This window comes from Mus caroli, unplaced genomic scaffold (genome assembly GCF_978045245.1).
Source record: "Mus caroli unplaced genomic scaffold, Mus_caroli_1 scaffold_3, whole genome shotgun sequence".
Taxonomy (NCBI): Eukaryota; Metazoa; Chordata; class Mammalia; order Rodentia; family Muridae; genus Mus; species Mus caroli.
The window spans coordinates 65,973,642-65,992,767 of NW_028227258.1; the positions used below are offsets into that span (position 1 = coordinate 65,973,642).

At 48.3% G+C, this 19,126-nt stretch overlaps 2 protein-coding genes and 1 pseudogene across 4 annotated transcripts; 1 reads left to right on the top strand and 2 right to left on the bottom strand.

Annotated features, from left to right (window-relative positions):
• Window positions 1-683: 683 nt before the first annotated feature.
• Cdc42se1 (CDC42 small effector 1) lies at window positions 684-8,673 on the bottom strand. Its single transcript, XM_021158490.3, has 5 exons — window positions 8,551-8,673; window positions 5,340-5,646; window positions 4,778-4,888; window positions 3,855-3,946; window positions 684-2,869 (listed from the first exon to the last, which is right to left on the bottom strand). Exons 2-4 carry the CDS (start codon window positions 5,391-5,393, stop codon window positions 3,869-3,871), a joined length of 243 nt encoding a protein of 80 aa, XP_021014149.1. The 5' UTR covers window positions 5,394-5,646; window positions 8,551-8,673; the 3' UTR covers window positions 684-2,869; window positions 3,855-3,868.
• On the top strand, window positions 5,243-18,439 carry Mllt11 (MLLT11 transcription factor 7 cofactor). Of its 3 annotated transcripts, none has more exons than XM_029475318.2 (3): window positions 5,243-5,298; window positions 8,211-8,363; window positions 17,041-18,439. In XM_029475318.2, the coding sequence occupies exon 3, from the start codon at window positions 17,047-17,049 to the stop codon at window positions 17,317-17,319; it is 273 nt and encodes a 90-aa protein (XP_029331178.1). In that variant the 5' UTR covers window positions 5,243-5,298; window positions 8,211-8,363; window positions 17,041-17,046; the 3' UTR covers window positions 17,320-18,439. The 3 variants fall into 3 exon arrangements, with proteins under 3 accessions (XP_029331178.1, XP_085691797.1, XP_029331177.1); XM_085835671.1 differs by lacking the exon at window positions 5,243-5,298 and adding an exon at window positions 6,998-7,060; XM_029475317.2 differs by lacking the exons at window positions 5,243-5,298; window positions 8,211-8,363 and adding an exon at window positions 9,108-9,332.
• Window positions 8,547-9,290, bottom strand: LOC147005519 (uncharacterized; annotated as a pseudogene).
• Window positions 18,440-19,126: the final 687 nt, after the last annotated feature.

Genomic DNA, 19,126 nt, shown 5'->3' on the forward strand with positions numbered 1-19,126 from the left:
GGTGGTGTCTGGGTCAAACCTGGGGCTCCACACATGGTGGGGCCCACGGACTCCTCCCCAGCACTTGTCTGTGTGTTTACAGAAGTGCTCAGTGACATTAGAGCCAGCAGGTCTAGCCTGGTCCTTTACCCCTTTCTTCCAAGATAAAATATTCACATTGCTCATTTTCCTTTTTTCCAGTACTGTTTTACGGCAAAAAAACCAAAAAAAACATTGCTGGGCAGTAGTGGGACCCACACCTTTACTCCCAGCATTTAGGAGGCAGAGGCAGCTCCAAGTTCAAGGCCAGCCTCGTCTACATAGTGAATTCCTATATAGCCAAGACTACACAGAGAAATCCTGTCCCAGAAACAAAACAAAACAATTTTGGCTAACTCTAGCTAACCTTAACTTGCTGTGTATTAAAGATTGGCCTCAAACTCAGGTCCACCAGCCCCTTGATAGCTGGGATTAAGGGTGTGTGCCAACACACCTGGTCAAAATAAGTAACTCTGGAACATCAAATGATAGGAAAGAGCACCGTGGCTTTTCCTTCCAGTACTCTTTTGTTCAGGAAAGGCTCTGTTGGAACAAAAAGTCCATCTCTGCCACGTTGTTTTCTGCATCAGCCATGCCCAACTTTTGATGTAACACACATCTGTAGTGATTACTCTGAAACCATTTTGATGTAACACACATCTGTAGTGATTACTCTGAAACCATTTTGCTTAATTCTTTTATTGGAAAAAAAATGTATCTTAAAAGTCCATCATCTTTTTTAATATAAATTATGACTCGCAAACTCATTCCAAATCACCTTGTTAAGTGGTGGCAGCAGACACACTAGAGAAGGTAGCTCGAGGCAGGGGAGTATCCACCAGAAGGCTGTGCTCAAAGAAACTGACACAAGACTGGAGCTCAGGGGTCACCCACACCGTGTCCTCTCCAGTTAACCTCACACAGTGCCCAACCTTTCGCCACTGTGACCTGACGTTCATGGCCTTCCTGAGAGCCTGTTGCCAGGGGGCACAGGACCTCCGTGCCTGCAAGCTCCTCCCCTGAAGGAGGCAGGCCTGAACCACAAGGAGGCAAACTCCAAATGGACATCCATGACCAGTCTTAGAGCCTGAAATGCCATACGGAGCACAGAGCTTTGGACAAATGAAAGTCTCGGTCACTAGGCAAGGGATAACGGGATGGCTGGAGTCACCAGGAGCGGATCAGTTTCCACAACCCTGACCCATTACCACACAAGCTTCCTATTACAGAGCTAATGAGACCCCAGCCCTCTCTTCTAGGAACAGGCAGGAGCTCATTTGTCTTGTTCTGCCTTTCTAATCAGCCTGCAAAGAAAGGGCCAGAAGGACAACACCTGAGAAAACAAAGGGCCTACAGACTCCGTTCCTACAGTGCTTTCCCGTCTAAAGCCACGCGGTGACACCCGATCTTCCAAAGTCCCTGAGTCTTACGCCGGGTTCAAAGACTAGAGCAGAGGGGTACGGACGGACAGCCAGCGTAACTGTCCTATCCTCCCATCCCAGCACACCCCGTTCCTGTCTCGGCACTGTGAAAGGCCCTCTTGCAGAGATCAAGAACAGAGACGGGAGTACAAGCAACACATCTGAAACAGGGATGTGCAAGCTCTGCTGAGCTATGAGGGCGCTAGCTTACCCATGGCTCAAGGTGAATCACCAGACTGGGGGTGGGGGGCCATGTGGAAGTCACTTAAGGAAAACATACCTTGACTCTCAAGCTGTGGCTGTCAACTGTGGGTAACTTCATCCCTGGGAGACATTTGGCAATTTCTGGAGATATTTTGGTTGCCACACTGGGCAGGGGGTGGGGGGTAGGGAAGAGATGCTGTAGTCTGTGCAGAACAGCCCTCCCCATTACAAAGTACTGTGCAGCCCAAACTGTCCAAGCTATTTTCAAGTGTTGGAGTTGAAAAGCCACGCTTCCATCAAGGACCGAGGGCCTGTGCTCCAAAGAGCGCTTTCAACCTATTTACCTCACCACCCTCACAGAAGTCAACCCTGAGATACAGCTAATTTTGCTACATCCTGGCTTTTTATCTGGAACCCTCCTCTTCCTTTCACCTGGGCCAGCAGGGGGGGCTGACAGAGGGCAGGCCAGGACTCCAAGTCTTAAACGGAATGTGGTCAAATTAAGATCCATCCCTTAACTCTTTCTCAATGGGAAACCTAAAGTTTCTTAAAGGGTCAGGGAAAAGACAGATAGCAGAATGGGGGTAATTAAAAGAACTCAAATTAAAATTTTAATTAAAAAAAATTTCTGGGAAGCTATTAATACTACAGAAGCATGGGATTAGAGGCCTAACTGGAGCAAGACCCTGGTGCCAGCGGAGAGACATGGCGGGGCTGTGACCTTAAGATCTGAAATCCAGAGCGGACTGGGCAGTGGTCACCCAGCCCCATCACCTCTGCATTGTTCATTCCAGAAGGAAAGAGTGCAGGGAAGCAGGAAGAATTTAGCAAACTCGGGGTCCAGCTGTGGCTCCCACTCCTGCCTGCCTCGATAAGAAAAAAAAAAGCAAGAAGTTTAAACAGGTAGCACCCGACCTTCATTCAGGAGCAAGGAACCCATTCCAGGTTCCCAGAGAACCCCCAGCTCAGATCGAGGGTGTGCAGGGCTTCAGCGGAGCTCCTCTGGCCCACCAGTAGTCACTTGGTCAGTCCTGCTGCCTTGACCCCCATCTCCAGGAGGGGCAGAGGCCAGAGGGAGTATAGGGAGACCAGCCCCCACTCCTTTTGAGGCACTTGTTAGAGAGAAAGAGGGGGGCCCTTGGGTCACTGGTTGAAGGGATCTGGTGGTGGCATTTCTTTTGGGCTGGACACAGAATCACAGAATGGGAACTCCAAGACTGCAGAACCTGAATTTAAAAAAAAAAAAAAAAAAAATCAAGTTTTGGTCTCACACTCTACCCTAGGCTGCTCCCAAATCCGTAGCAATTCCCCCACCTCCAAGTAACCGCTGAAGTAACTCAAATTCAGTGTCTTGTCTGGGCTGACTTTAAACTCCACATCCTCCTATCAAAACCTGCCCATCAAAAATCCCACTGGAAAAGAAGAAACAGGCAGGTTGCCCTCAAAGAGGCCAAACCAAGCCTGAGGGAGAAGGCGCTATACAATGTGCATTTCTGTGGGAGAGTCACAAGGAAGAAGGGGGTTCTCACTATATACTGCCAACCTCAAACATGCAAAGATCCCCCTGCCTCTGCCTCCCCGGGGCTGGGTTAAAGCCATGTGCCACCATGCCTGGCCTACAGTGCATATTTTAAACTTTCCAAAGGGCGCTCTTCTCAAAGTCATTGTTTTTTTGTTTTTTGGTTTTTTTTTAAGATTTATTTATTTATTATATGTAAGTACACTGTAGCTGTCCTCAGTCACTCCAGAAGAGGGCGCCAGTAATGGGGAGGGCTGTTACGGATGGTTGTGAGCCACCATGTGGTTGCTGGGATTTGAACTCTGGATCTCTGGAAGAGCAGTCGGGTGCTCTTACCCACTGAGCCATCTCACCAGCCCCAAAGTCATTGTTTTTTGAGAGAGGATCCGCATGAAGCCCGTGCTGACCCTGCATTCACTGTGTTGGTGAAGAGAAGCTGACGTCCGTCCGACTGCTCCTCCCTCTCCCTGCAGTGTGCAGAGGTTCCAGCTGGGTGCCACCGTATCCCCTCCCCTGCCTTCTTGGAAAAAACCCTATAGGTTTCGATCTTGTGTTCCCGACTCTTCATTTTAATTCTGTCGGTCCACCAATTCACCCTCACTCTTGCCTCTAAGGACTGAGGGTCTGAGGCAGGGCATCAGGCCATGCTGGCACAGGCACACCGCATCAAATGGGTTTCTCTAGTCACTTACCAGTCCCATGGGAGCTACAAGGCCCTAGAATTGCTCCACGGTCTGTCACGGTGGTTTCCCTTGGATCTCATCTGCTCCTGAACTGCACCTGTCTGTGGAAAAGCCCATGTCACACAACCTCCTAACTCTCCACGTCCCACAACAAGCAACAATTTACCCCGTGCCCGCAGGAGGAACTTGACCTCAACTCCCTTCTCTGACAATGACATCTATCTGAAGAGGTTAAACCTGCCTGCCGTCCCTCTCAAGGAAATCTCATGAAGACCAGGTAGGAATGAGTCATTTACCAATCTCTCTGTCTCTCTCTCTCTCTCACACACACACACATAAATACTTCCATATATTTCTGTGAGTTGTGTAACTGGTATTAAAAAGTATGACCAGACCCACTTCCCTTACTGAGAGCAGAAATGCAGGAGACATTATTTCGAACAGAGCCTTTCATGGCCCTAGACTGACAACTGATTCACTCTACCACTGACTTAACGGGATTTCTCTTTCCTTTTCTTGGGCCCTGAGATAGGGTTCCTAAGCCTGACTGGCCTCAAACTCCACAGCACAGGCTGACCTTGAGCCTCTGCTCCCCAGTCCCCGAGCACTGAGACTCCAGGTATGAGTCACCACATCAGTATGCAGTGCTGGAGAGCAAACCCAGGGTTCCTGCATGCTGGGTGAGCACTCTACGGCCTGGCTCTGATAGTTCTTAGTAGGAAGGGAGACCACGGTTTTAGAAAAAGCTCTTTGATGATTACAAGATCTATACCCCTCACTCCAACGAAGAGCAATATGTTACTGTAAAGAAAAGGGGAGCTAACCCTGGAGATCAGGGATGCACAATCTCACATTCTCCTTTCCTCACTAAGTTACTGTTAGGTCCCTTGCTTGAACACACCCCAAATAAACATCTCCCCCTTCCCTCTTACCATGGCAAGTCCGTCTCCAGCCCCCATCTCTCCAGAGCCGATGTGAGTCAGGTGAACAAAGTTCATTGGCTCCCCAATCATAGTGCGGTCAATCCGTCTTCTCTTTTTCTTCTGTTTGGGGAAGACAGGGAGTCACAAGTGCATATGCAGCCATCTCCTCCCGACAGCAGAGGAAGGAGAAGGAGTCTTGAAAACCCACTAAGAGCTATGAACTGATTTGGCAAATATTAGGGTAGGAAAGACAAAGATGGACGATCATAAGCCAGAGACAATGTCACCAGAGTGGTAAGGACAGTGGCCTGCTGACAAAGGACAAAGCAAAGTCACCTCTGGGTGAGAGGGACCGCTGGTACAGCCCCTGCCCACCTCAGAACAGGCATAATTGACAGCTAGGTGACTTGTCTCTTCTGTCACAGAGCCTCCTTTATTACATGTGAACACACCTGCCTCTCAAGAGGGAGGTAAGGAAAGTGTTTTTCATAAGGCAGATCGGAGATGGTGTCTCCACTTCACAGCACATGGTAATGAATTCCTGTTTCGGGGTGGGGATGGGGACACTTACCGGCTGGGGCTTCTCGACCACGCAGCAGCCCAGTTTGTGCCAAAACTCGCTCATGTTCCCTGATGGTTCCAGCTTCAGGCCGCTGCCAGAGGCCCCAGGGGGCTCGTGTTTGTTGCTAACCAACCAGTCCTCACACGCAGGTGTAACAACACCCTGGGTTCAGTCAACCAGATGGGGTGGGAAAAGGTAGAAATCCTAGACACCAACAAGTGGCCTTCGGTGAAGGTCGGAGTCTCTGACTGGTGGGGCCCCGGCAAGAGGCTTGGGCAGGCAGGCACAAGGTCCTGTCTTCTTTAGATGTGGAATCCTGAATTTTAGCAGAAAGAAGATAAAATGTTAGTGGGAAACAACCCTCTCTCCTCCCCAGAAACCTTCTGATAAGCCTCTATCTTCGGAGTCTCTCTTGGGAGACTACTGAGCTCCAATACTGACCCCCTCCAAAGATAGAGGCTCACAGTTGCTTCTCACAGAAAGAACAGTGCACAAAGACCACCAACAGGGTGAAGACCAGTGAGTACTGGGACCAAGGAAGAAGGGGGCCAAAAGGACTTGGGGTGAGACCGTGAGAGAAAACCAAACAGTGACAGAAATGAACAGTTAGGGGTGCTGCTGACTTCAGCTCCCCTTTCCCTTGTCTAGGGCAGCAGGGGAGGGGCGTGCAAGTGCCTCTGAAGAGGAAATAGTGGTTTTTGTTCTCACAAACAAGGCCTCCGCCCTGTCCCTCCCTTTTCTCTTACCTTGCCCCAGCACCTACACTTTGTTGAAGGACCACCTAGCTCCTAAGAGAGGAGCTGTAGAGTGTGGACCTCAGCAAATACTTGTGAAGAGGGAACTGCTTCCTTCTGGCTCCACTGCCTTTGTTCCCTCTCACTTGCTCCAGATGAAGCTCAGCCACCCCTCCCAGAGATCAGTTAATACCTGACCTTGTCCTTCCTGAAAGCTAGGCAGACTGTGCGCACCTCCCCGTGGCCCACGCTCCATGTCTTGTAGGGGTAACTCAGAGAGTAGCTTTCTGCTCTGGGGAATCAGTTTCCAGCCTCCCCACCCTTTTACACATGTCCTATCGTGTGCAGCTCCTGCCTCACACCCCAGAGGGCCTGCTTAGGCCTCCCTTCATCTTCCCCTCATGTTCTGACCTGTGTCTCCCCCTCTGCTCCCCACCACCTCGAAGCTCCACCAGTGAACCAGACACAGGAACTTTCCAGTAGCAAGCACTTGTGTCCAAGGAAGAACTTTCTCCCCTTTCACTGCTGCCAGGGGTTACGGCCCAGCTGAGTTTCCTTGTGCGAACTGCACTTCCCTCTCCTATAGTACAGACCAACTCCCGGAGGTCGGACAGCTCATGAATATTAAACATTAGCATGAATAAGAATGGACCTTTCCCTCCAGGCTCCAGGCTGGAAGCCTTGCCCTCCAGTAGCCTAGACAGACCAAAAAAGAAAAAACCAAACCAACAACAACAACAAAAAAAACGAGTTCAATTTGTTTTTTGGACGTTTTTCTTTGTTGTTTTGTGGCAGCCTTGAGATGAGATCACTCAAACAGTGGAATACGGCTTCTAGGGTAGGAAAGAACCCAAGAGTCTGGACTCTCTTTCACTTCCTTTCCCACCCCTGGAAGGGAGGAGTAACGAGACTGAAGTCCAGAGCACAGCTGCCCTGAGAGGGGAGGCTTGTCAGTGGGAAAGTCGGTCACAAGGCTCATCAAGATGGTGGCAGGTGGTAAGGCTTGGGGGAAATGGAGAAAACAATAAAGAATCAGAGGAAACCCCTAACACTACCAGACAGTCCAGACTGAGGCAGGGCTCTACCAGCGTCCTCCACCCTGTCCCAAGCAAGCCGAGCCGGCGGCGTGGTCAGGGGTGGCCAATGCTGGAAGCGGGAAGGAGGAGGGAGAGGGAGAGGAAAGGGGGCCGAGGAGGGAACAAGGACAGTTCTGTTTCTCTTCCAGGGACCTGACCAAGCTGGGTGGAGGGAAAGTGTGTGTGGGACTTGGCGTGAAACCACCAATGATGATGAGAAGTGACCAGGAAATTCCATTCCCTTAGGACATTAGGGTCTCTGAAACTTGGAGGCCCGTGTCAGAGTGTGAAGACCAGCCAGGGTCACTGTGGTAGTGCGGGGGGGGGGGGGGGGGAGAGGAGGAACAAAGCCAGAAAAGGAAGTACTAAGCATTAGCTGTCACTCCGCTTCAAAGCAGCCAGCGAATGGGCTGGGGACAAATAAAGCCTGAGCTGGCTAGCTGGGGAGGGAGGGATGCCGAATCCATGGCCCACTATTTTATCCCCACTGTAAAAAGGAAGCCAGGAGGGATCAGGGACTAGAGCGCAGAAAGCCACATCCTTGACAGGAGGGACCCTCTCACTTCCACCAGAAACCCAGAACTTGAAATGACAAACCCTAAACCACTGTCATCGTCCCGGTGGGCCTTACAGACTTCAGAGCTTTAGAGGGGCGAGCAGGAGAGAGGTGGGGAGGAAGGATGTACACAGGTAGTTCCCCGAGCCTGTGGTAGCCCCAAACCGGTTCTCCCGGTCCCGCTGCCTCCGGCCCCAAGGCCTCCCTCTCCAACCCGCTGTCTGACAAGCCTTCACAAGAAGCAAGAAGCAGCTGGAGAGAATGAGACTAGAGAATCGTGTGGGCAAATTCTGGCTATAAGCCCAGGGATGCAGCTGGTCCCTGTGTGGAGACCCTCCAAACATAGCGGGCTGCTGAGGGACTCCCAAGAGAGGAATGGGCCCCATTTTCAAACAAGTGACAGACATTTGTCCGAGCACCAACCCTGCCCTAACCCCAGGGAAGGGCTGGGGGTACTTAAAAGGTAACAGAAGGAGATCCTAATTTCTTCCCCTCCCCCAATATTCTCCGTCAGACTCCAGCTCCGTCCCCCACCCACTGCGACCCAGGATGGGAACTTCGATGAATTCTACTGGCTCTGTCAATGTTCTCCTTGGCTGCTTCACTCTGGCTTAGACCTTCCGGGGCCCAGCACCACTTCGGATTTCTAGCATAGCAGATCTCTCAGGTTAGAGGGCCGGCGAGGAGACCCTGTCCCTTCGCACCTCCCACCCGGCCCCACGCTGCAGTCGCCGCTTCCCTGCCTCTCCGTGGCTTGCGCCGCCGGCGCGTGTACTTGTGATCGCGACCTCCCCGCTGCCCTGCCCTCCCCTCCTCGCCGCCCGCGCGCATCCCGGCTCGCCCGGCGCTCTCACCTGCGGCTCCCCGGCGATCCCACTGCGGGCGGGGGCTCCGCCACTCCGGGTCCCCGGGCTGCTTCTCGGCACGGCGGGGAGTTGAGGGCGGGCCGGCAGAGGTGGGGCCGGCGGAGGGCGGAAACGCCGGCGACGCGATTACGAAACCCAGGGGCTGAGAGCCGAGCGCAGCGCTCCGCCCAGCTTCGGGGCGCACGGCGTGGCCCGCGGGGACAGCGGCAAGCCCCGTGCTGCGGGACACCCGCGGCACCCCAACTGTCTGCGCTAGGCTGTCCACCTGCTGCAGGCGTTGAGAGGACGATGCGCTGGGGCCCCTTCTGAGTCTCCCAAAGTCCCCTTCAGTCCTTACAGTGGGAAAGGAGGGCCATTCTGTTGTTTAACCGGAAGACTTTTTAACCCATACATCTAAGTTAGAGGAAAATTAACTGCTCAGCCATGCGCTCCAGTCAGCACGAGGGTACTTGGAGAGGTGGGGGTGCGGTGCGAGCCGATGGAGAGGCTCTACGGTGGATAGCGTGTTCCGGAACCTATCCCTCGAATTAGCCGAGTCAGGCAGAGAGGGGGCGGGGAGTGCTTCCGCCCTTGCTAGGAGGGGCTGCATTGCAGGGGAGACCCAGCGGCAGATTCTGTCACAGACGAGGGAGAAGGCGTGAGGAGACAAAGCCGTCACATCCGCGACAGCTTCTTTCAGCAGCCTCCTCCTCTCCAGTCCAGAGCCGACCCCCGAGCCCCTGAGGCATCCCTTCCGTCTTCGGAACACCCTAGTCATTCATTGCTAACAGGTAACCAAGACGAGGGACCGCTTCTTAAGCTTGAAAGACCCCGTGTGAGACCGAGGTGGGGGGCAGTTTTAGAGGAGAGAAGGGGGCGCAATGAACAATGGGTCACTATTCGTTACCAGATTTTTTATCTGTTAAGATCTCCATCCATGCCTTACCATGGACCTAGGCATTCATTTCTAACACTTTACCTGTAATCATCTCTCGGCATTTAGCTCTTCATTTCACGTATTCATTTTCCTATAATTTTTGCCCTGTGCATCTAATGGCTTCTGTCTAGTATCTAGTTATCTATATCTTCCTTTTCAAGCTATAATTTCTGCTACCAGTTATTTGGTGAATCTTTATTCCTACTGTAATTATTGTAGCCTCTACTCCCTTGTATTTCTATCCCCCTCGATTTTCTGTCTCCCAAAGTCTCTTTGGGTACTCTTTTTTTTTTTTTTTTTTTTTTTTTTTTAATATGAGATGCTATCGAGAGTGATTGGAACCTTTAACAATCTCCTCTCTATCTCAGATTTTTGCTCCAAAGAGGCTTGAGGTAGGACAGGTGGGGGCCATTGTGGGATTGCCCGATGGTATGCTGCAATCAGTGTAGCTCACAGGAACTGCTTATGAGAGCAGATTTGTCTTTGCAGCTCCTCCTAGTAAAAGGGGAGGATTGTGGCAAATAGGAAAATCCTAGAGCAACATGAGAAATACCAGGAAGCCTCCATTTGCATCCACCACCATGCCTCCTTAGACTGCATGGTGGCAGCATGACACAGCAAGGCCCTGTGGATTAGGCCTTGAATGCTCTTGGGGGGATCTGGACAAAGGGTATTTGGGTGTGTCCAGGTAGTTTAAAGAAAGTGTATCTTTTAAATGTGTGTATCTACTAATCATTTTATCTCTAAGAATAGACAATGAAAATTTAGAAGTTACTCTGCATAAAATAACTGGATGGCATTTACTGAGCAAATATGTCACTTGTCACCATCCAGAGCCCTTAAGATAAGCAAAAATAGATAAAAAGATGGGTGAAGAGCATTTAGGGAAAGAAAGGGGACGCTAGCTGAAGAGCAGCCGTGTTTTTTATTTTAATGCCACATATGCCTTTATGTCTGGGACAAATTTGAGTCTCTCTGTACATGTTGCTAGGTCAATGGTATAGCTAGAGATTTTCAGCCTTTTAATATCTCACACATTTTCTTTTAAATTGTTTTTGTTTTATATTCATTCATGGTCTTGGTTTGGTTTTGGGGGGCTTTGAACCCCCAGTCGTCCTGCTTCAGCCTGAGTGCTGGGACTACAGCTGTGCTCTGCCACACTGCACTCTAGCTTTTTACATTGGATGATAGTTCTGTCCATCCCTGATAAATTATTTAGGCAACTTTTATAGGTTACAGTTGTTAGGAAGTCAGTTTATCAACAATAACTCAAATTCTAGCTTAGTCTCTGCTCACTAAGGACTAAGAGGCAGTTAAAACAGCACTTAAGCTATGCATCAAGACCTTGTTGGAGAAACAAAAAAACCACATCGGATGTATTTTTTTTAATCAGGCTCTTACTCTGTGACTCTGGTTGGCTTGGAACTCAGAGATCTGCCTCTGCCTGCCTCTGCTTTCCAAGTGCTGGAATTAAAGGAGTGTGCCACTGTACCAGCCTCAAAATTCTTCCTGGGGTGTGGTGGTACAAGTCTATAATCCCAGCTCCTAGGAAGCTAAGACAGGATTGCTGAGGGTACCAGGCTGGGGCTGGGGAGATGGCTCAGTGCTGCTCAAGGCTGAGGACCTGAATTTGGACTCCAAGATCCCACATAAAGCTGAGCATGGGAGTGTGGCTACATCCACTCCAGGAGTGTGGCTGGAATCCCAGTGCGTGCTTCAGCAAGATGGAAGTCTGAGGAGACTCCCTGAAAGCTCACAGCTCAGCTTGCCTAGTTTACAAGGTCAAACAAGGCATCAAAGACTGATGCCTGGGACTGTCTTCTCACCTCTGAGGAGGCTCAGCCATGGACACCACAGCCCTCTCAAAGACATAATACACAAACAGATTTTTTTTAATGTATGCCAAGTGCATCCTCATTGCCCGAGAAGACTAGGTGTCAGATCTCCTGGAACAGGCCTTGTGTGTCGTGGGTGCTGTGCTGGGAACCTAACCCAGCTCCTCTGGAAGAGCCACCAGTGCTCACAGCCTCAGCTATCTCTCTAGCTCCTTAAACATTTTTTTTTTTTTTTTTTTTTTTTTGGTTTTTCGAGACAGGGTTTCTCTGTGTAGCCCTGGCTGTCCTGGAACTCACTTTGTAGACCAGGCTGGCCTCGAACTCAGAAATCCGCCTGCCTCAGCTTCCCGAGTGCTGGGATTAAAGGTGTGCGCCACCACGCCCAGCTAACATTTTTTTTAAAGATTTATTTATTATATGTAAGTACACTGTAGCTGCCTTCAGACACACCAGAAGAGGGCATCCGGTCTCCTTACAGATGGTTGTGAGCCACCATGTGGTTGCTGGGATTTGAACTCAGGACCTTCGGAAGAACAGTCAGTGCTCTTAACCGCTGAGCCATCTCTCCAGCCCTCCTTAAGCATTTTTAAGGGGGTATATTAGAAACTATTAGACTTGGGATGTACAAAAACTGGCTAGGTCATCTAGATTACTGAAGAATCTAAGAATCTAGAGTGTGATGTCACACACCTTTAATCCAAGCATTCAAAAGGTAGAGGCAAGCAGGTAAGTTCAAGGCCAGCCTGGTCTACAAAAGGAGTTCTAGGATAGTCAGGGCTATATAGTGAGACCCTGCCTCAAATAACATTTTTTTTTTTAAACATTGTTTTCATTTTAAGCCAGATGTGATGATGACGCCTATATTCTTAGCAGTCAGAAGGCTGGAAGTAGTAACTAGAGAGGATCTTGAGTTTGACACTAGCCTGGGCTAAATAATAACTTTCTAGTTAGCCTGGGTTACATAGCTAGAACCTAGGTCAAAAGAGCAAAAACCTTTTTTTTCGGCCGGGCGTGGTGGCGCACGCCTTTAATCCCAGCACTTGGGAGGCAGAGGCAGGCGGATCTCTGAGTTCGAGGCCAGCCTGGTCTACAGAGTGAGTTCCGGGACAGCTGGGCTACACAGAGAAACCCTGTCTCGAAAAACCAAAAAGAAAAGAAAAATCTTTTTTTTCCCTAAGGATTCTGGTTTTTGTTTGTTTGTTTAAGAGCCTATTATATAATCTTTGAGGAGTAAGAAGGGTCAGAAGTTCAGGGTCAGCCTCTGCTACTTAAGTTCATGGGCTTCCTGAGATATTGTCTCTGGAAAACAATCTATTATATGTCATCTGTTATAATGAGGTCACTCTGTAGGAGACGTAAAAGGAAGGTTGTTTTTTGTTGTTTTTTTTTTTTAAAGTCAGCTACCTAGGAGAAACCTGGTAATGCAGTCAACATTCCTGATAAGCAGCGTCAGTGACCTGGATGACTTTTAGGGCTTGCTTTGTAGTGTCTGTAGCCCTAGACCTGAGCAGGGATTGGTTCACTAAAAGGTGTTATAGGTGCAGTCATGCTTATGAGCACATCTGCATGTTACTATGGAGATGGCCAGAGGGCGTTCCTGGGATGGTGACGTCACCTTTCTGCAAACTCCTTTGCCCTGCTTCAGTCTCTTGTTAAGATGCTTCTCTGCTGAGTAATGTTCAGTTCCCAAGGGCTTAGTCTGGAGCTTGCAGAAAGACAGACAGACAGACCAAGAATTGCCTTGCTTTAGACCAGGTATCCTGGATCATGCCTGTAATCCCAGCGTTTGGGAGATGGAGGCATCAGGAGTTACGTTTTAAAGTTAGCCTGAGCTTTGAGACCTTGCCTGAAAAAAAAAAAAAAATTTTTTTTTTTTTTGAGCCAGGGTCTTGCCCAACCTGGACCCAGACTGATATTCCTGAAACTCCTGAGTGCTGGGATTATAAATAGAGTAGCTAGTATTTTTAACATTAAAAGGTCATGAGATGAAGAGATGGCTTAGCAATTACAAGCCCTTGGTGTTCTTCCCCAAGACTCAAGTTCAGTTTCCAGCACCCCTGATGTTTCATAAACCCCTGAGACTCCCGCTCTAGCGGAACCAACATCCTCTTAGGACATCAGCTTACACACATATATCATACACACATGTATACATAAATTAAAGAATTTTAAATTAAAAAAAAAAAAGCTGAGCCAGGCAGTAGTGTTGAATTCCTATAATCTCAGCACTGGGAAGCAGGAGGCAGAGGCTTAAGGAGATGGCTCTGTGGGTAAGCCCATCTGTTACACGTGCATAAGAACTGGAGGTCCGACCTTCTGGAGACTGAGTTCAATTCCCAGCAACCACACGGTGGCTTACAACCATCTGTAATGGGATCTGATGCCCTCTTCTGGTTTGCAGTCATACATGCAAAGCACTCATACATACAATGTATAAACAAATAAACCTTTACTTGCCAAACTCTGGTGCACAAGCTTTAAAAAGCCAAAAACCAAACTGAGTTCATCTGGGCAGTGGTGTTGCACACCTTTAATCTCAGTACTCAGGAGGCAGAGGCAGGGAGATCCAAGTTTGAGGCCAGCCTGGTCTACCGAATGAGTTTCCAAGACAACCAGGGCAAAAAACAAACAAACAAAACAAACCCTGTCACAAAAAACCAAACCAAACCAAAACCCCAAGTTCAAATCCTCAGTAGCCAAATAGAAACCTGGGTGTGGCTGACCACACCTGTCATATCAAGGACAGAGGATTGCTGGACTTGTTGGCCCCCAGCCTTGCTCCAGGTTCAATGAGAGACCTGTCTCAAGGGACTAGGACCCATATTGATAGAGCAGGACACCAGAGGTCCTCCCCCTTACCTTGTTCCACAATCTCGTGGGTGTGCATGCCCTTGTGTACACCTGTGTGTGTCTACCCTTGCACAAGATTAAGGTGGGAAAACAAAGTCTGAAGCCAAGTGTGGGGTGCACACCTGGAACCCAGCACTCGGGACACTAAGGCAAGAAGATTGCCGGAAGTTTGAGGCCCAGATGGACTACATTTTGAGTAATGGAACAGCGAGGGTTACAGAGGAAGACCCTGTCTCAAAAAAACAGCCCAAAAGTTCTGGACCTGGTAATATATTCCTGAAATCCAGCACCAGAGATGCCTCAGCAGGAAGGGTTTGTGTTCAAAGCCAGCCTGAACTAGAGTTGAGTTTGAAGCAAGACTCAAAAGCAAAACCAAGACAAAACAAGCCACCCCTGCTGCATCCACAGACTGTTTAGCCCCCACACTTCTTGTAGATTGTGTCCTGGCTTTAAACTCTTTTCCTATTTTGGTAGAGACATTTCACATCATTTAGGGACATTTTGGAACCTACTTAAGGGCACTTTATAGGAGTCACAGGCTGGTAAGAGCTGATAGTGTGCTGTAGAAAGGCTCTCTGAAACTCTAGCTGCTATTTTTGGTGGTAGTGGAATGTTCTCTTTGCTCCTTTGGGAACATTTAAACTAAAGCTTTTTTCTCCTTTCCATTGCTAGTAAGTAAACCACTGAGGCCCCAGACTCTACTAGGCATACAAGACGCAGGCAGGTTCTAGGGTTGATGAGAAACAAAGGGACTACAACTGATCCTTAAAAAATGGAAAAGGGGGGCTGGAGAGATGACTGAAAGGTTAAGAGCACCGACTGCTCTTCCAAAGGTCCTGAGTTCAAATCCCAGCAACCACATGGTGCCTCATAACCATCTGTAATGAGATCTGACGCCCTCTTCTGGAGTGTCTGAAGACAGCTACAGTGTACCTACATATATAATAAATAAATCTTTTTTTTTTTTTTTTTTTTTTTTTTTAAGTTTTTCGAGACAGGGTTTCTCTGTGTAGCCCTGGCTGTCCTGGCACTCACTTTGTAGACCAGGCTGGCCTCGAACTCAGAAATCCGCCTGCCTCTGCCTCCCCGAGTGCTGGGATTAAAGGCGTGCGCCACCACGCCCGGCAATAAATCTTAAAAAAAAAAAAAAAAAAAAAAAAAAAACATGGAAAAAGGAGTTGGGTGTGATGATGCATGCCTTTAATCCCAGCACTCATGAAGCAGAGGCAGGCAGCTCTTGATGAGTTCAAGACCAGCCTGGTCTGTATAGTGAGACCTTGTCTTTAAGAAAATGAGCTGAAGCCGGGCATGGTGGCGCACGCCTTTAATCCCAGCACTCGGGAGGCAGAGGCAGGTGGATTTCTGAGTTCGAGGCCAGCCTGGTCTACAAAGTGAGTTCCAGGACAGCCGGGGCTACACAGAGAAACCCTGTCTCGAAAAACCAAAAAAAAAAAAAAAAAAAAAAAAGAAAATGAGCTGAGATTCTGTTAAGTACCATTGCTTTCCAATCTAAACGTCACTTCCTGTACCTCCAAGCTCTTTGCTTTGTTGTCAGATTTACTCTAGCATTGGATCAGAGAGAAAAGATCCTTGTGTGCTGGAAGAAAATGATTCTTGAGTTTGGGTTTATTCTGAGGAAAGGCCAGAGAGACACAGTGAAGACTTGTCACACTAAGGAAAAATCCATGTTAACGTTTCTGGGGAGGGGCTAGCTCCTGCCTTACCCAAATATGTAGTTCTGGCTGTCCTGGAACTTGCTGGCCTTAGATTTAGAGATTACCCTCCTCTACCTCCTTAGTGCTGGGACTAAAGGTTTGCACAACCACCACCCTACCTAGCAGGTGAGTTTTTACCCATAGAGGAATTTTTGGTCTCTTAAGAGATAAACACATAAAACAGGTGATCTGTAACCAAAGCTCAGTGGAGCCAGATAAAACTACGGGGTGTAGGAGCCAGCTGGGAGGATGAAGTTCAGCTGCTTTTGGGGGTGATGTCCTGGAAGAGGTGAGTTTGTAGTTAGGTTTAAAGGCAAGAAGGGCCACTGGGCTGTGGTGGCACACGCCTTTAATCCCAACACTTGGGAGGCAGAGGCAGGCGGATCTCTGAGTTCAAGGCCAGCCTGGTCTACAGTGTGAGTTCCAGGAAAGCCAAGGCTACACAGAGAAACCCTGTCCGAAAAACATACATAAATAAACAAACAAACAAATGCATGCAAGAAGGGAAAAAAAGACCTTTACAGAAGCATCATAACTTATTGACCTGCCTTGAAGAGGCCATATATCTAGATTTGGGGCTGTATATGTGCCTTGACCAGCACATGTAAGGTCCTGCCTTTGATTCTCAGCACAATTAATTCATTAAGCAGACCTGTAATCCCAGTTACTCAGGAGACTTGAGGCAGGAGACTCCAGGTTCCAGGTTGAACTAGGCAACTCAGTTAAGATCCTGTCTTAGTAAAGGCACAGAGAGGGCTGAGGATGTAATGTTAGAACATTCACCTAGCACACACCAGCACTTTATCAAACCCTCAATACCACACAGACATAAAGAATGGGGCCGCACTTTGGAAAGCCTCAAAAATCAGACCCAGAGGGGATGGCATGCTTCCGTTCCTGCCTAGTGTGTATCAAGCCTGAGGTATATTGCTAGGGCTAAAATTAGAGCCAAGAAGAACCCTGTGCAGTAGGCAGTCTGGTCAGCCAGAGGCGGGGAGAAGGTAGGAGCCTGGTGGTAAATAGCAAGAGTTCTTGGTATTCGTCTTAGAAAACCTGACTGGTTCACTAAAGCACACGGAAAAGAACGACTTAAGCAAGGGAAAGCACGGGGCAAGGAGCCTGCTCTAGCGTGGAGACTAACACGTGATTTGCTTTTCCTCAGGGGATCATGAGGGACCCTGTGAGTAGCCAGTACAGCTCCTTTCTTTTCTGGAGGATGCCCATCCCAGAACTGGATCTGTCGGAGCTGGAAGGCCTGGGCCTGTCAGATACACCTACCTACGAGAGCAAGGATAGCAGCAGCGTTGGCAAAATGAGTGGGCAAGCATCTGGGACGGAGCAGAAGAACCCTGAAGGTGACCCCCTCCTTGAGTACAGCACCTTCAACTTCTGGAGAGCGCCTATTGCCAGCATCCACTCTGTCGACCTGGACTTGCTTTAAGGCCGAGACCTCTCTCCCACCCCGTGTACCCTCATTATCTTCCCTCTTAAGTCCCTTCCTCTCTAAGCCTTCCACTTTAATCTTGTTCTCTTCCCTCTATTGTGCTGGTGGTGCTGATGAATCTGCCAATTGAATTGTAGGTTTGTATGTATGTATGTACTTATTTATCTATATTTATTTATTTATTTATTTATTTATTTATTTATCTGCCTACTCCGTTTCTCTCAAAAGCCCTCTAGGCACAAAGTCAAGGGTTTAATCAGTGGAGTACTAGATCATAGGATTTCCTCACGCCAGCCCGGAGAATATTAACTAATCCCAGAAAAGAATCACCCTTATTTGAGGCACCACAGAGAGGTACAGTTGTGCAAAATGGGAGACCAATTTTTTTGTTTGTTTGTTACATTTTAATCCACTTCAAAGATTACTTGAACCTCCCTAATGTCCTCCACCAGGCCAGTCAGCAAATACTGCTTCAAGAAGTAATGAGAACCTGGAAGTTTTGAGACACTTTCTACAAAACAGGATTTCTAAAAGGCTAAGATAAGAAATTCTGCTGCTGCCTACGATGCATTCTCTTCCCCAGAAACACGCAGGCAGTTAAAGGTGGGAGACAGAGGAGTGGAGATGAGGAAAGACATCGCACCGTTTCAGAGACAGCTCCTTTAATATCCAGCTCTGCTTCCAGCTGTGGGTGGAAATGCTCAGAAAATCAGATTTGAGTCTTCACAGGGAAACTTCACTATGAGGATAATTCCTAAAAGACAAAAGATGTATCTGATCTAAAGAAAAACCAGAGTATTATTAGGAGAATTTATATAAAATTGTGATTTGGTCATGGAACAGGCAGATGTTTTGGTCCTAAGTATTTTAGCTTTGCCTTTCTGTAGTTGCAGTATGCGATAGGAATCAGTGATTCCTGACACAGGTCTTTGGCCGCCATAAGACCGTGAAGTAAGCAGTTATGTTCAGACCCTACCCATCCCCATTCCTTCCAAAGCTATTGCAGATGAATTGTGGAGCTGTTTATTCATTTATGGAATAAAGACGTTAAATCCTAAGTCTGGGGCTTAGTTTTCTCCATTCCAATTAAGTACTTACAGATCTCAGAAATTCCAGCTTTCCCTTTTATCTTTCTTTCTTTCTTTTTTTTTTTTAAGTGAAGCTTTTCTTTTTACTTTAAAAAGATTTACTATACTATATATGAGTACACTGTTGCACTCTTCAGACACACCAGAAGAGGGCATTGGGTCCCATTACAAGTGAGCCACCATGTGGTTGGTGGGGATTGAACTCAGGACCTCTGGAAGAGCAGTCAAAGCTCTTAACCACTGAGCCATCTCTCCAGCCCTCCTCCTATCTTTCTAATATTTGACTTTGAAGAACAATTTGGGATTTGGACATAGCTCAGTGGTAGAAGGGCTTGCCAAGCATCTACAAGGCCCTGCTAGAGTTCCCCTGTAAGCAGCCAGTGCTCCAGAGAGATGAGCCACGCCCCCCAGCCCATTATTAACTTTTAAATTTGTGTGGTTTTCTTCAGAGGCTGGCCTTGAACTCAGAGAAATCCACCTGACTCTGCTAGGGTGGGCCTAGCACTTTGGTATTGAATTAGGAGATCTGTGCCACCTGCTGTGATTAAAGGCGTGTTATTATTACTGATTTTAATTTTTAATGTGCATTGGTGTTTTGCCTAAAAGTAGGCTTGCTTGTGTGAGGGTGTCAGATCTTGGAGTCAAAGACAGTTGTAAGCTGCAATGTGGGTGCTGGGAATTGAACTGGGGTCTCCTAAGGCATAGCTCCTCTTCTA